Consider the following 17,667-nt stretch of genomic DNA (forward strand, 5'->3'; position numbering starts at 1 on the left):
CACAGAGCAGTGGAGGTGTGGAAAGACTTGTCAATGATGACCTGCCCGTGCTAAAGGCTCGTTTTTTTCCAAATGATGGAAATCCCTGCAGCAACAGAGGATGAAATGCTCCACTTGCACAGAGACAAATTTGTTGCTTTGATGCTTCGTTTTAACTCTGTAGCTTCGGTGCTGCAGAGTTAAAACGAAGCATCAAAGCAACAAATTTGTGTCGAGGATTTTTAATAATCGAATTATTTGAGTTACTCGTGGAATCGTTGTGGCCCTAAACTTTGCATTCAATTTTCTAGTTAGAACACTGACATCTTTTAAAAAAATAACATGTTTATTAAACTGGCCCTCTGGTAGCAATTTACATTCATGCGTCAGTAGTGCACCGACTTTAGAGCTGAAATTTGTCTGGCGTGTTGTCAGTCAACATTGGCGCCAAATGACCCAGTGGCAGTTCGTTGCCAGCAAATATTCTGGTGCCGCAGTGTTTAAAAATGGTACAGTCCACAACAGGTGGTGTTTGAAATCGCTCTGCATTAAAATATTCTTACATAAATGATGGCAGATTACTTTTATTGGAATATTTTTTTTTCAACATCAGAAAAATTATCACCCCCGGAAAAAAGAAAAAAAAAACTAATATGTCTCTTTTGGAGTACTCCCGTAATCCAAACTATGACAAGCACCAAATGCTTGAAATGGCGATTTGCAATCTATCTTTGAAATCTGATACAATACAGGTGAAACAGACAGAAGAAATGTACTTACTGACACTGTTGCCAACTCCTCAGCAAGGGTTGTTTTTTTTGGATACTGTAACATAAGCTTTGTCCACAGCAGGACTCAAACCTGCACTCAGACAATAACCTAAATAATGAGGCAATTTTCCATTGGACAAAAATCTGCTATTTGATTGGCTGTTGCTGCGTTACATCTATACGCCCCCGCGAGGAAAGTGGCTATTGGCTGTCCTAAAAGTTGCAATATGACATCATCACATAATTTGCATAATTGGTTACTAACATGTATTTGCAATCGAGGCTGTAGGAGAGAGAAATAACCAGAGGTGGCAAAAGTACTGACATTCTGTACTTAAGTAGAAGTACAAGTACTTGTGTTCAAAAATACTTTGGTAAAAGTCGAAGTACTGGTTCAACTTCTTTACTTAAGTAAAAGTAAAAAAGTACAGGCTCTGAAATGTACTCAAAGTAAGAAAGTAAAAGTAGTTCTTTGGCAGACATTTCTACCTGCTATTTTTGTGTAAAGCTAAACAAACCTCATTATTATATATTATTGTAATTATATAAAATAAACATGAGAACACAAATGTTATTCTAGTCTAAATTTTAATCCTAATGAATGCACTCAGCTTGAATCTGTTCTGTAGGACACAAACTGTTAAAGGGAATTTAAACACAGCTCTGTTCTCTGTGTCCTCCATAGTAGAGGGTGACTGTGCCTCCACCTAAACACCAACATGAGGATACTCAGGGGTTACAGTGGGATTCAGAAGGTGGAGGAACCCTAAGATCAGCTGTAGTGGCTCTGCATGGGGAGAAGAATCACAGCTTTCTATTGTAGCTGCAGTAAATGATGTTGGTGTGCAGGCTGTGATCAGCTGACCTGCTGCTGCTGCTCTGAGGTTTTTTTTTTTTTTTTATACTCTTTATTTAACATTTTTCATTACAATAAAACATACAACACACACTGAACTTGGGGCACTGATTCTTAGTTAAGTATATATATACATTACAAGATATTACACCTAGTTATGCTTCCTTGCTCTTGTATGTTAACCATTTAGACCAACGTTTATTGTAAGAATGTCCTCTCATACGTAAAAGAAATGTCAGTTTTTCCATAGAATGAATCTCCTCCACGACGTCCCTCCAGTGGTCCAGCTGGGGGGGGAGTGTCTTTAGCCAAGATCGTGTAATTGCTTTTTTGCTAGCAATTGATAGAATTTTAAAAAGGTACTCATCCTCTTTTTGAAACAATTCTCCAGATATCAGCCCCAACAGAAAAATTCTAGGATCTTTGGGGATGACATACCCCAAAATTATCCCAGTAGTCTGACAGATTCCATCCCAGTAAGCTGCCAACTTTGGGCAGGACCAAAATACATGAGAATGATTGGCGTTCCGATATCCACATTGTCTCCAACATTGCTGTTCTTCCCCTCTATATCTACTAGTAATTTGCGGTGTAATAAAGTATCTAATTAAACACTTCCATCCAAATTCCCTCCATCTTTTAGAACTGGTAGACGTCTGTTGTGCCACACACATAGAAAGCCAAGCATCCTCTGTAATTTTTACTCCCAATTCCCTTTCCCATTTAGACTTAATATTCAAGGTGTTATTTCCATTATGTTTCTGCAACCCCTTATATAGTTTGGAAACAGTTTTGCATGGGAGGTGCGTATAAGCATTTGCAAAAATGTTCACAATAGTATTACCTTCTGGAGGAACACCTTTTTTAATTTTTGAATTGTAAAAGTGCCTGACCTGGAAATATTTAAATAAATCTCTATTCTCAAGGTTGTAATCCCTTTTCAGTTGCTCAAATGTTTTAAAAGTGTTACCTTCTACAAACTGGCACAAAGCCACAAGCCCTCTATCTTTCCAATCTAAAAAAGAAGAATCTAATTCTCCTGGTCGGAAATTTGAGTTACAGGAGGGCCACATCAGAAGTCCAGTGACATCTGCCAATCTGTACCTATCAACCACTTCTTTCCAGATTAACAACGTATCTTCAACTATACCATTCCCATTTTTGTCTGTAACTATTTTACCTCCCAGACGTGTCTGAGGTTGGGCCCCACCCTGGCTAAGTTCAATCTGTTTCCATCTAGTCTCCATTTCCAAGGAGCACCAGCAGACCATGAATCTCATCTGAGATGCGTAATAGTATTCTCTCAAATTTGGAAGAGCCAGACCCCCCTGGTCCCTATTAATTTGGAGTGTTTTAAATTTTACTCTTGGTCTGGTCCCGGACCAAATAAATCTGGAGATCAATCTGTCCCAGGCATGAAACTGTGCGCTAGATATTCTAGTAGGCAATGACATGAAAAGATATAAAAATCGAGGAAGTAGATTCATCCTCACTATTTCCATTCTAGCTGTGAAGTCCAACAATAACCTTGCCCAGGCTGTCAAATCTTTTTGTATGTTTTCAGTAAGATTATCAAAGTTCAAACTAAATAACTCATCCAAGTCTCGAGAAATGAATACTCCTAAATATTTTAGCTTTTTGGCATCCCACCTAAGTCCATATGTCTTTCTTATAAATTTACTAGGTGAGTAGTTAATTGTCAGAACCTGTGTTTTTGTGATGTTTAGACTGTAGCCCGACAGTTGACCAAACTCAGTTAATGCTGACATAACTCTGGGGAGCGTTGTATCTGGATTTTGGAGGTATGTGATTACATCATCTGCAAAGAGGGCAATCTTGTGTTCTATATTTGCAAAACTAACTCCCTTTATCCCATCATCCTCTCTAATGGCCTGTGCCAAGGGTTCAATGAATATTGCAAAAAGCGATGGGCTTAGACAACATCCCTGACGGGTTCCTCTGTGTAGTTGGAAGCTGTTTGTTAGGTGCCCATTGATTTTTACCCTGGCCCGTGGTTCATCATAAAGTGATCGCAAGCACCTAATAAACTGGTTATTAAAGCCCAGGCGCTCTAGTACCTTATATAAAAAAGTCCAGTTGACCCTATCAAAGGCTTTTTCTGCATCTAAACTAATTAATGCGGCACTGAGGCCCTGCTTTTTAGCTTGGTCTAATATATGCAATGTTCGTCTTATGCTGTCATGGGTTTGTCGGCCTTTGATGAATCCCGTCTGGTCTTCATGTATTAGGTCTAACAAATAATACTCCATTCTCCGAGAAATTATTGATGTAAAAATTTTATAGTCGACATTCAGAATTGAGATTGGGCGATATGATTCGCAGTATTCAACATTTTTCCCTTCTTTAGGGAGGACCGATATTACAGCCTCTCTCCAAGATGGTGGGATCTCAGCTCTGCTCAATGTCCAGTTCAAAGATTCAAGCAGGACAGGAGATAGCTCCTTCCTGAACGTCTTGTACCATTCATTTGGGAACCCATCGCTACCTGGGCACTTATTACTTTTCAAATGTCCAATAACTGTATCTAATTCTTCCTGTGTGATGGGGGCAGTTAGAGTTTTGTTTTGGGTTAGACCTAGTGAAGGTAGATCCAAAGATGCCAAATAATTATCAATATCAGTTATGTTAACTGATCTTGGGGCAGAATATAGTGTTTTAAAATAATTTTCAAAGGTCTTATGTATTTTATCCATGTCATAGGTTAAATTACCATCAGAGGGTTCTCTAATTTTGGTAATCGAATGCTTCAAATGGTGTTTACGAAGTTGTCTGGCTAAGATCCGGGTAGCTTTTGGGCCTGATTCGTAGAATGTTTGTTTGCAGAATCTTAATTTTTCCTCAAGTTCCTCGAATATCATATCGTTTATTTTGTTTTTAGTTTTTGTTATTTGTTCTAAAAATTCTCCATTGTTAGTCATTTGCTGTTTTAGTTCTAAGTTCCTCAGAGTTTTTTCCAGTTCATCGTATTTTAACCTCTTTATTTTTTTGAGGTAAGCAGTTCTAGAAATTAGTCTCCCTCTCATTACTGCCTTGACCGTGTCCCAAACTAAGGTGGGATTTACCTGCCCATTATTATTGTCTTTTACACATTCCGTTATTTCTTTTCTAATCTCCTTTGTTGTGGATTCATTATTAAGAATACCTATATTTAAGCGCCATAATGTTGTTTTAGGCCTACTAGTCAGACAGATGGACAAATAGATAATATTGTGGTCTGAAATATCAGATGTTCCAATTAAGCATTCCTTCACTTTAGATCTATCAATGGTGTTCATCAGAAACAGGTCAATCCTGGAGTGGACTTTGTGGGTAGAAGAGAAATGGGTAAATTCTCTTTCTTTAATATGGAGACCCCTCCAGACATCAAACAGGCCCATCTCCCTGATCAGGATATTTAGGTCTTTTGACCTACCAGTTTTTGTTTCTTATGGCTTGTCGTATCTAGAGCAAAATTAGGGATTGTGTTCCAGTCTCCAGCACAAATAAGAACTCCTTCGCTAAGTGAGATAATGATGTCAAAGAACGTTTTTAAGAAAGTCCTGTCGCTCTCTGGCGGTACATATACATTAACTATCGTGACCACAACATTATCAATTCTCCCCTTTATAATAACAAATCTGCCCTCTTTATCTCCCTTCTCAGATATCAATTCAAAGTTCAGTGAATTAGAAATCAGGGTGATTACCCCCCTCTTTCTACTGTTTCTACAAGAGCTATAAAACGTGTTTAAGTAACCAAGTGACTTAAATTTGTCATGTTCTTGTTTAGACATATGTGTCTCTTGTAAAAGAGCAATTTGTATCCCATCTTTCTTCAATTTGGCTAAGACCCTTTTTCTTTTCACTGGACTATTCAAACCGTTTACATTCAAGGAAGCAATTTTTAAATTATATGACAGTATTGTACATAAATACCTTGACTGATTTGGCCCCTGAATCCAAAACACGAACAGTAACAAAACAAAACAGTAACAAACTGACTTCCAAGGTGAGGAGAAGCTCCTTCTTCTCGCTCTTGACCCCGTTGGCAAGTCGAGGGTTAAACCTCTCAAACTGAGAGGGCCCAAAAAGGACGGTAGAAGCGCCTTTGGGAAAAAACACGTCCATCCTATTAGTCCAACGTAGAAAAAAGATAAACAGTGACCTCTCCCACGAAGTAGTAAATCAGAGCCTAGTCAAAATAATACTGCATTATGTCATGTTGTTCTGCCTATTTTCATTCGATCATGCTCCGCTGGAAATCCTGTAGTTTGTTCTTGGCTCTCAGCGCCACCGCAGCGCCGCTGTTATCCACCGGCTGCCAGCCCAGCAGCTCCCGAAGCTTCCACTCCGCTCTGGAAACACCGTCAGCTATCGCCGGTTCCTCCGCCTGGATTCCGCGTCTCTTCAGCTCGTTGTAGGCTTCCCGGGCGCTGGAATATGTGCGAGTTCCTGATTCCCAGTGGATCCTTATGTTGGTAAACGGTGTTTGAAAGCGGATGCCTTTCACTTTGAGCGCTTTCTTGATAGCGTTAGATTCTCTGCGCTTCTTCACTATCTCGGGTGCATAATCGTGGTCGAAGTGAATAATTGAAGAGCCCACCTGGATCTTGCCTTTTTTCCACACTTCTCTTAAGATCTTTTCCTTTGTGGAAAATTCCAGAAAGTTGACAATAATAGCCCTCGGTGGTGATTCGGGTGGGGGTTTACTTGTCAGAGTGCGATGTGCGCGCTGTATTTTCAAGTCCAGGTCCTCCGGTAGTTGTAGCTGGCTTCTCAAAAGCGTTTCGATATACTGTGTAGTGGAGTTCCCCTCCTGACCTTCTGGCACCCCAAATACACGAACGTTGCTTCTTCTGGAACGGGACTCTAAATCAAGCACTTTAAGCTGTGTTTTCCTCTGTTGTTCGATGCAGAAGCACAGCGCCTCCGTTGCCTCCTTTGCCCAGGTCTCTACTTGATGAACGCGGGCCTCCGCCTCATCAACACGCTCTGCCAGGCCCTGTACTTCAGTGGCGATATTGTCCAGCTTACCGTTGATCTCATGTCCCAGATGGTCGATATTTTGTTGTAGCTTTGCATTATCCCCCTTTAAGGCAGTCTTCAAATCGTCGATAGCCTTAAGAATTCCTTCCGAGTCCATGTTCGTTCCAGTGCTTTCAGCGTCTGAGCTAGCCACGTTGTCGTTAGCTTGTTTCAGGCACATGGTAGCCTTAGCTACTAGGGCACTTTTATCCTGAGCTTTAGGCATTTTTGTCGATTTTTTATGGCTCGACATGTTTCCCCTCCCGTTCATAAATTATTTTATCGAAACCGTGAGCGGATTAACGAGTTTTGAACGGAATATTTTGAAGTTAAGGTGGGAGAGAGGCTCTAACGCACCCGTCTACTCCATTTGCTCCGGAAGTTCCCCTGCTCTGAGGTTTACTGCTCTGTGTGGATGAACTGAATTCACAAAGATGTAGCCCAGAATTTCACAGCTATCTGAGCTGATCTCCATTCCTATTAATGTTGGATTCAGTGAATGAATCTCAGCATCAGCAGCTTTGATTCAAACTCATCTCTGCTACACTGATGTAACCTGTAACTCTGACCACGAACACAGCCTCTGTGCACCAACACAGAGCTTTACCGTAAATACAGTACAACAAGCTAACCTGTTTATCACACACTAAACTGCAGTATTTTCGTACAATATTTGAATTACACAAAGTCAGCATACCTCAGTTTGTTTTGCACTCCTTACCTTTAATTCTAACCTCTCTTCTTCCTCTCCTGTCCTCTTTCTCCATCTCTGAGTGAACTTCTCTCTCTTTGCTCTCCCTGTAAATACAGCGGCTCTTCTTTTAGCTAGCAGACACACTGTGTGACAAACTGCACACACTTTGTGTGTTTGCTGATATTTGTTGAGCATTTAGAAACGTTGCATTTACCTGCCACACGTTACTCCCTTCATGCTCGCTCCTCTTCAGTAGCGCTAGCTAAGCTGTTTATGTGCCGCAGCGCAACTTACGGACTCGGTCCGGCCCGCTGTGACCCCTGATTATAGCGCTATAAATGAGACATTAATTATATGGGTTTGTGTATTTAATCCCTTTGTACCCGATAAGCCCCGGGGATGGAGGATACGCCAGTACGATTGTCTCTTATCTGTTATTATTCCTCCGTTTAGCCTCAGATCGTTTGACTGCGCACTGACCGGAAATGCAAACTTCTCTCTGACGTGTTAAAAAGTAACGAGTCTGTTTGAAAATGTAAGAAGTAGAAAGTACAGATACTTGTGTAAAAATGTAGGGAGTAAAAGTAAAAAGTACTGAGAAAAATAAATACTCAAGTAAAGTACAGATACCTAAAAAATCTACTTAAGTACAGTAACGAAGTATTTGTACTTCGTTACTTCCCACCTCTGGAAATAACGTGTTTGGAGAGACAAAAAGTGAAGAAGAAAACACCCTAAATATATTTTTTACCTGAATGGCAATATACAAAAAAATATCTTGATATTTTTTTTCTTCCCAAAGGTATAAACAAAAAAGCACCTCTGATTCAAAGCTACAGGTCCCAAATGTCACACAGACACTTTTATTAACATTCAGCTGTAGATGTACACGAGAAATTGCTCAAAAATAAACCGCTGGCAAATTTAAGTAATAATGCTCCTCAAATAAATTAATGCTTTTTTCTTCCATAACAAAAGACTCGCAGGCCTGCTATTAAAATGTAAACAGAAAAGATACAGAGCAAAAATAGCAAAAGGCTGACTGATTCTGTAAAAGCCAGTCTGCAGTGAAGCTTCACCAAAGTGCTTCCTCCTGTGGAAGATAACAAACATGTAAACAGACTGAATGAACAAACTTCCATTCTTCAGCCAGCTCAGTAAATCCATATCACAGCAACGGGCCCACCCGCTCAATGCGGCGTCTTATCCACCGGCTGTATCACGAGGAGGATAGGAACAGACCCGCTTCCGCTATTAAGGTCCCGTGACTCACGGTACATACCAAAAGCCAGGTACTCTTGGGGGTCCGGGCGATGCTGAAGCATATGAACGGACGCAGTACGAAGGCTGTATGAAAACAAAACACGGCGATAGCGGAGGATTTCAGGTTAACAAAAAGCTCTTCAAAAGTCGCTGACGTCCCCCGGAAAACTCACTAAATTTGTCGCTAGTCGCTTTTTGGAAAAAGACGAGCAGAGACGAGCAGGATACTGTGATAGCCACACAGCTTCCAGACCAGCAGTTCATGATAAGATGGTACAGTCAGCCTTGGTTGCCAGGATACCAGTTCATACAGGTCACAACACGGGGTGGGGGGGAAGAGCATCTGTTTACAGACATCTCCAGGAGACGATTTAGACAGACAGCATCCAAGGCCGTCTGGGAGCCAAAGTCCAAATACTGCAACTGTTTAGGTTCAGGCCGTCATAACTATTTGCTGACAGACCTTACAGTTTTCTGGTTACCTCTCAGAAGTCCAATAATCCAAAGTATACAGTATACTGTTTTTATTTTTTAAGAGATAAAATTCATTATGACATCAACAGAAATGTTGTATTTCAATATTGACTTGGAAAATAATGTTACATTTAGAGATATTATCACATAAAGACTTGGATGAAAAAACAGGTAGAATATGTGCTCCAAAAAAATTAAAGTATATTTGACTCATGTCCTCATAATTATAAATATAGCTGTTTTTTTCAAATAATCATGAATAAGAAGTTGTTGAATGGTGTGATTTTGTTTCTAAACAGTTTTGTAGTAATGTTCACTTTGGTCTGATTTAATTGATTCAGTTCACTAATCTTACAGTGGGGCCAAAAAGTAATTAGTCAGCCACTTCTGTAATTGCCATCATAGGTACACTTCAACTATGAGAGGCAAAATGAGAAAAAAAAATCCAGGAAACTACAGTGTAGGATTTTTAAAGAATCTATTTGTAAATCATGGTGGAAAATAAATATTTGGTCAATAACAAAACTTCAACTCAATACTTTGTAACATGATCTTTGTTGGCAATGACAGAGGTCAAAGGTTCCCTGTAAGGCTTCACCAGGTTTGCACACACTGTAGCTAGTATTCTGGCCCATTCCTCCATGCAGATCTCCTCTAGAGCATTGATGTTTTGGGGCTGTTGCTGGGCAACACGGACTTTCAACTCCCTCCACAAATTTTCTATGGGGTTGACGTCTGGAGACTGGCTAGGTCCCTCCAGGACATTGAAATGCTTCTTACGGAGCCACTCCTTCGTAGCTCGAGCGGTGTGTTTGGGATCATTGTCATGCTGGAAGACCCAGCCACATCCCATCTTCAATGCTTTCACTGGAAGGAGGTTTTGGCTTAAAATTTCACGATACATGACCCTGTTCATTCTTTCCTTAACACGGATCAGTCGTCCTGTCCCCTTTGCAGAAAAACAGCCCCAAAGCATGATGTTTCCACCCCCATGCTTCACAGTAGGTATGGTGTTCTTGGGCTGCAACTCAGCATTCTTCTTTTTCCAAACACGGCGAGTTGGGGTGCTGAGTATGAAATTTCTTCATGTCCATAATCAAATAACACAATGGGCCACATTGTGAAACATGCTAATTGGGATCATCCTGCCTGCACAGTATTACCATCTTTCTGTGACTGTCTCATCAATGTACAGGTACAAGATGATCAGTGACCCTGCAGGCTGGCTGAATGTGGACAAGGACACAGGCCTAATTAAAGTGAGAAGATCCATGGACAGAGAGTCCCCCTTTGTCATAGACAACAGATACATCGCAAGAATTGGTGCATATGATAATGGTAGGTGGGAGGCGAGACTGACGCAGACTATCATTTTACTGAGACACTGATATCATTTAGTTGATCACTTATGATTGTGCTGGAATTTATGTTGAGAAAAAATGAATTCCACACTAACGACCTTTCCTGGGACGGTCATAGCTAATAACATTGTAGCACTTAATTGTCTTTTTTTTGTTGTTTTTTAAGTTTGTCATTTATATAAGAATGAGAAGTCCAGAGGATCTGTGGGCATTAATATGGACTTGATCTCACTTTGTTGATGGAACCTTCCTCTTAATAAATGTTGTTCTCCTGATGTCTGTTCTGTGACCAGATGCAGTCCCAGCTACAGGAACTGGTACTCTGATCATTGAGCTGGAAGATGTCAATGACAATGCTCCCACCATTGATCAGCGTGAAATCCAGGTGTTGTAATTCCCACTAGCTCAGCAGCTGTTTTGTGTCTAATTGTGGTGCAGAATGGGTGTGTTTGTAAATCCCATCCTGATCCCGTCCTGTACCGACTTCAGGATGGGATCAGATAAAAAGTGGAACCAAGTGTGCAGTCATGTGATACAGCACATCAGCATAAAGAAAAGCTTCACTGTGACCTTGTGTTTCCTCAGGTGTGTAACAAGGACACAGTTCCTCAGCTGCTCTCAGTAACAGATAAAGATGGACCAGAATTTGCGGCTCCATACTCAGTGTCTCTGCAGGGCTCGTCGAAGGCCAACTGGATCGCTAGGATGAATGGAACCAGTATGTACACTGTGGACATGAGACGAGCATAAACTGATGCTATCCAACCAGATTTTTTAAATTCATCACTTGTGTTCTGTTGACATAACAAAAATATTTCCTGTTGGACATTTGATTTGTAAATATCAGGATTTCTTCCTCCTAATGCAGCATACTTACAAGGAAAAAAAAATGCTTTAATGAGGTGTTAAACTTTGGTGAAAACTAGACAAAATGACAAAAATGAATCAACACAGGACTGTAAAGTAAATTTTCTGCTGTCTTGTTTCAGGAACAGGCATCATCCTGACTTTATCCACTGAGCTGCCCAGTGGAAATTACAGTGTGTTACTGAGAGTGCGAGATAAACATGGCCTGGAGCAGGACAACACCGTCAAAGCCGAAGTGTGTGACTGTAAGGGAGCAGAAGTGACGTGCACTGATCGTGCTATAGGGGGCACCAACGTGCCCCTTATCCGGGGAATACTTGGAGGCATCCTGCTGCTTGGTGAGTTGTGAATAGATTGAAGGATGATTCTCACAGTTTTAAGGATGGGATAAATATTTGTGGCCTCAGAGCAGTGCATCTCTGTACTTTCATGCTGAGTAGGATTTGTTTGGCTGCTGTGTTCTAAACTTTGTGCTCTGTGTTCAGTGCTGGTGCTGATAGTGCTGCTGTTTGAAAGGAAGAGGAAAGGAGAGCAGGAACCAACATCTACAGACAGCACCTATTACTACGATCGAGAGAGAGGAGGAGAGGATGAAGAGGTAAATGATGGGCACCAGTTCTGATTATACATTGGTGGAACTCCAACTGATCATGGCAGTTGGAGTCTTCTGGATGGATGGGTTACAGTATGTCATGTCTGTGCTTTAATAACTTCATTATCATTTTCTGTTATTTGTTATTCCAGAATGTGTAAGGTAGCTGAAACACGTCATGTAAAATTTCTATTAAATGAGAACATGTGTTCTCTGCTCCTCCCTCAGAACCTGGAGGCAGCAGAAAACGACCCAGCAGCTCCCCAACAAGCCTCTGCTCTGTGAAGAAAGCGACTTTCAGCTACACATTAGTGGAACGCTTGTTTCTGTTTGTGTGTATTGTGGTTTGCCTTTTCACTGCAGTCCCATTAGCAGGTATCAGCCACTGCTCAGAAGCCAAAGGATGAGTTTTTGTTTTTTAAATCCATGAATTGTGTTTTGAACGGTTCGTCTCTGAATGCCTTTTTTACATCCCTGTTTGACCTGTAGGCTAAAGGCTAAAATGCTTTGTTACTTTTTTGCACATATTTTAATCTGCTGGAGCTTTCTGGGTGATGACAGAGACTCAGAGGTTTGTCAGTCACACTGAAATATTTGCTTATACTAGCAAACATGTTTCTGTTTGTTCTGTAGGGTTTGTGCTGTTTTCCATTTGTTTATAAAGTAGAAATGATCAAATCCAGGAAGCTTTGCAGTGCCACAGCACCCTTTGACCTTGTGCTCAATGAGTTATGAATAAATGCTTTTTAAAATTGTTTCTCAGGCATCTGTTCAGTAAATGTCTTTATTAAAACTTGGAGGTACTTTATTATAAATGCTTTGTGAAATTAGGTTTTTCTTCATAAAATTGCCTTAATACAACAGTAGATTTGTGTGTGTCTCTAATTTCACTGTTTACTAACTGCATTAGAGTGCAGCAAACAGCAGTGACAAAGAGAAATGTGAGAGAAGTTCTTTAATCTAAGTCTGCAGGCGACTGCAGAGAAAGCAGACTGACTGACCCACACGAGACTTTCCTCTGATTCTTTGCTGATCTAAAGTCTGTTCATATATACATATATGTATGTGTGTGTGTGTGTGTATGTGTGTGTGTGTGTGTGTGTGTGAGCTTAAAGTGCAAACTCCCAACTATAATGTGAGGTGTTGAACACTTTTATAAACGCTGTCTTATTTTGGGGCTACATTGTTAAAATCCTTTATGAAAACTCCTTTTAGAGCTGGGACATAAAGGGTTTTCTTTATTGCACTGAGGTCAGCTGTTTGCCTTCTGTCACATCATGAACAGACACACTAATGAGTCAGTGCTAGTGGAAGGCATCACACTGCCTCTGTCATGTTAACCTGGTAATGTTGTATTCCTGGTGAGAAAAAACAGCACCTTCAATTTTCACTCTCTCGGGCAGGTCAGGTCCAGCCCCGGGCGCTTATGTTTGACAGTCCTGCTTTTAACTGTTTGAGATTGTTTCGATTGCAGCCTCCTCCTCCAGCTCATCCGGAGGGACCCCAAGGCATTCCTAGGCCAGCCGAGAGATATAATCTCTGCAGCGTGTCCTGGGTCTACCATGGGGACTCCTCCCGGTGGGACATGCTCGGAACACCTCACCCAAGAGGCAGCCAGGAGGCATCCTAATCAGATGCCCGAGCCACCTCAACTGGCTCCATTTGATGTGGAGGAGCAGCGGCTCTACTCTGAGCCCCTCCCGGATGGCCGCACTCCTCGCCTTATCTCTAAGGGAGAGGCCAGCCACCCTTCGAAGGAAACTCATTTCTGCCGCTTGTATTCGTGATCTTATTCTTTCGGTCACTACCCAAAGCTCGTGACCATAGGTGAGGGTAGGAATGTAGATCGATCAGCAAATCGAGAGCTTCGCATTTACACTAAGCTCCCTCTTCACCACGACAGACCGGTGCAGCGTCCGCATCACTGCAGAAGCAGCCCCGATCCGTCTGTCGATCTCCCGCTCCCGCTCCCTTCTCGTGAATAAGACCCCGAGATACTTGAACTCCTCCACTTGGGGGAAGAACTCGTTCCTGAGTTGGAGAAGGCACTCCACCCTTTTCCGGCTGAGGACCATGGCCTCAGACTTAGAGGTGCTAATTCTCATACCGGCCGCTTCACACTCGGCTGTGAACCATTGCACTGCGAGCTGGAGGCCACCCCCTGATGAAGCCAGCAGGACCGCATCATCTGCAAAGAGCAGAGATGAGACTCTGAGGCCACCAAGGAAGAAGCCTGCCGGCACCTGGCTACACCTAGAAATTCTGTCCATAAAAATTATGAACAGAATCGGTGACAAAGGGCAGCCCTGACAGAGTCCAACACCCACAGGAAACGAATCCAACTTATTACCGGTTATACGGACCAAGCTCTCACTGCAGTTGTACAGAAACTGAATGGCCCGCAAAAATGGGCCAGACACCCCATACTCCTTGCCTTCTCCAAGTCCACAAAGCACATGTAGACTGGTTGGGCAAACTCCCACGCACACTCGAATATCCTTGAGAGGGTAAAGAGCTGGTCCAGCGTTCCACGACCAGGATAAAAACCGCATTGTTCCTCCTGAATCCGAGGTTCGACTAATGGGCAGACCCTCCTTTCCAGCACCCTGGCATAGACCTTACCGGGGAGGCTGAGGAGTGTGATCCCCCGAAAGTTGGAGCACACCCTCCGGTCTCCCTTCTTAAAGATGGGGCCCACCAACCCGGTCTGCCAATACAATGGCACTGCCCCAGATCTCCACGTGATGTTGCAGAGGTGTGTCAACCAAGACAGCCCTACAACATCCAGAGCCTTCAGGAACTCAGGGGGAATCTCATCCACCCCAGGGGCCCTGCCACCAAGGAGTTGTTTAACTGCCTCAGTGACCTCACCCCCAGTGATGGTCAAGTCATCTCCCTCGTCCCCAGACTCTGCTTCCACTACAGAAGGCGTGTCAGTGGGATTCAGGAGGTCCTCGAAGTATTCCTTCCACCGTCCGACTATAGCCTCAGTTGAAGTCAGCAGCACCCCACCCGCACTACAAACCGTGTGAGTGGAGCACCTCTTTCCTCTCCTGAGTCGCCTGACGGTTTGCCAGAATTGCTTCGATGCCGTCCGAAAATCTTTTTCCATAGCCTCACCGAACTCCTCCCACACCCAAGTTTTTGCTTTTAATTATAGATTTTATTTATTTCAGTTAATGAAAATGTTTTTTTCAGTTTCAGTTTTCATTATTTAGTTCATTTTCGTTAACTATAATAACCCAGTTTGTTACAAAGTTTACCAGCCGGCAGGAACCAGCTTGGTAGTATCACGTGGTATAGCCAAACTCGCATGCAATTGGTCAGTGGGTTTCCTTGGACGCTTCACTACTACCATAACAACTGTAAAAGCTGCGCTGGTAAACCAGAAAGCACTCAACAAGATTTTAATTAAGTGGTTATTTCTGTTTTGGTATTAGGTTCGGGTCCGCTTGAGACATCATTTCGGTCCGGATCGAGGTCCGCCTGTTGGTGATGGCTGCTCTAGGTTATTTATATCCTTTTCATGCCATGACAGGAAATTCATTATTTTCTATAAGTTAAGGCTTTTAAATAAATCATCTTGCTTGATACAGGAGCTAATGAAAGGTATATCGGAGATTTTTACTTTTCCACAGAGTGCTTGCTCTAGGTCCAACCATGGGCTGTCTAGTAAACTTGGTTTCACTGTAAAAATGAATTTGTTGACTCAACTTGACTCAAGTAAACTTGTTGCTTTGACTCAGTTAAGTTTTGAAAATGTAAAGCTTGAAGTGAACTACACTTAAATAAATTAGTTGATCCAGGCTCCCGAGGCCAACTCCAGGCTCTCGAGGCCTGGAGTTGGCCACCTCTGCTCTACATCCTGGTCACTCCCAATGTAGAGCTGAACATTTTCAACTCTGCCTCCAGTCTTTTTGTCAGAACCACCATCTCCAAACCATACATCACAGCAGGTCTCACTACCATCTTGTAAACCTCCCCCTTCACTCTTCTACTGGCTTTCTACTGTTGTGCTCAATTTCTGCATGAAACCATCCTGCTGCTCACTGACCTTCACCTCTCTTCAAAAACTCTTTCCCATATCTTCATGGTATGGCTCATCAGCTTTATCTGTAGCTGCTACAGCTCTGCATAAGACAACCCCAGCTGATGCTGTATAGAATTCTCATTCCTGCTGATCTACATGTTTGATTTGGCAAAGATTTTACACCAGATATTCTTCCTGATGCAATCCTCCCCATTTATCTGGGCTTGTGAGAAGCACTGAGTATACTGACAAGTCTCTAGTCTCAAGTCTCTATTGCATTGAAACAATTTCAAAGTAAAGAAATGTACTCACATCCTTGTTAAGACGTTCCAGTATGGGTGTAATTTCTTTAACCCCCTCATTTGTCCTGAACCACTGAATAGACAGCTGTCCAGATGCTCATAGCATGAACTGAGGTCCATCCAGGTCCATCAGCCTCATGAATTACTTGAGGACCTATATGAAGAGGTGACATTACATAATTTCAGTGCAGTGATATTTTCATTTTAGTCCATGTTACGTGACATTACAGCAAGCTGTCTCACAACCATTCAGAAAATGCATAATTAACAAATAGTCCTCACCCAGTCAAAGTACTCTAAATACAACACTTGCATGATCACCTCATTGCAGAGCCTGCATTAAAGTGTAAAATCATTTTTACTAAGAAGAAAAAAATAACTTTTCCAGCTTTTAATGTATTTAGATATGGAGACACTTCAGTTTATTAGAAACTACACTGAATGACAACTGATAACACTGCAAAAACACAAGCAAAAATAATAATTTTCAGTGAACTGAATTTAATGATGATTTTACTGTAGCAAAATCAATATGAATGAATAGAAAAATCAAACACATTAAAATTTAACAGTACCTTTTGCTTGTGTGTGTTGACTGCAGCTTGGCTTCTAAAAAATTGCAACTGCACAAAGAAAGAGATGATCAAACAATCTGTAACACTGTAACACTTTGATAACATGATACACAAACTTTAACTAATGTATTTTTTTTTACATTGAAACAATTAAATAATTAGCACCTTTTTGAACCAGTAATTAGTGCTGCTATAATTTGATTTTTATACATTATACTGTCAGAGCTGATTGTCATGCCATATGAAATATGATACAATGATGTGTGTATTTTATTATATGTACTATATAATGTATACTTTGTGCCACAAAATGACTTAATGAGAAACAAAGTAATTACATTACTGATATTAGTACCCCTAATTAATATCAATAATAATATCATTGTTTATGAAAACTGAAACTATCAATTCACCAATTATTAACCGTGGTTATATACAGTGTCGCCCAATTTCTGTATCTCACAGAACTGAATTTAAGTTTCAAAGCCATGATGGAGAAAACCAAACTCCTATAGCAGGGTGTTTTAACATAAAATCCGTTTGTCTGACATTTCAGATATCTAAAACTGCATTTTGACTAGACAAAACTACATTTTGACTATCCAGAATGGTAATTTAAAATATCTGCAATTACATTCTGACTAGTAAGAATAATAATTCTATATAATAATAATAATAATATCTTCAATTACATTTTGACGAGTAAAAAATTCCTTTCAAGATATCTCAAATGACGTCACCGGATTCGTCATTTGACGGCTCACACATCCCTAATTACAATTTAAGATATCTCAAACTTAATTATTACTAGTCAAAACTGCATTTTAGATTTCTGAATTTATCGATTGCATGTAAGCCCCCTTGTGCTGTACTGAGCTAT

The 17,667-nt window shown here is 41.3% G+C and overlaps 1 protein-coding gene across 1 annotated transcript in view; it reads left to right on the top strand.

The window, feature by feature from the left end:
• Window positions 1–12,165, top strand: part of LOC115777820 (cadherin-1-like) — a 53,114-nt gene extending 40,949 nt beyond the window's left edge. Inside the window, exons 14-19 of the mRNA XM_030725819.1 lie at window positions 10,256–10,398; window positions 10,715–10,806; window positions 11,007–11,139; window positions 11,411–11,626; window positions 11,774–11,886; window positions 12,109–12,165. Coding sequence (XP_030581679.1) covers window positions 10,256–10,398; window positions 10,715–10,806; window positions 11,007–11,139; window positions 11,411–11,626; window positions 11,774–11,886; window positions 12,109–12,165 — 754 coding nt within the window. The remainder of the gene's footprint in view (window positions 1–10,255; window positions 10,399–10,714; window positions 10,807–11,006; window positions 11,140–11,410; window positions 11,627–11,773; window positions 11,887–12,108) is intronic.
• The last annotated feature ends 5,502 nt before the right edge of the window (window positions 12,166–17,667 follow it).

The sequence above is a fragment of the Archocentrus centrarchus genome, unplaced genomic scaffold (genome assembly GCF_007364275.1).
Source record: "Archocentrus centrarchus isolate MPI-CPG fArcCen1 unplaced genomic scaffold, fArcCen1 scaffold_79_ctg1, whole genome shotgun sequence".
NCBI classification, from domain to species: domain Eukaryota; kingdom Metazoa; phylum Chordata; class Actinopteri; order Cichliformes; family Cichlidae; genus Archocentrus; species Archocentrus centrarchus.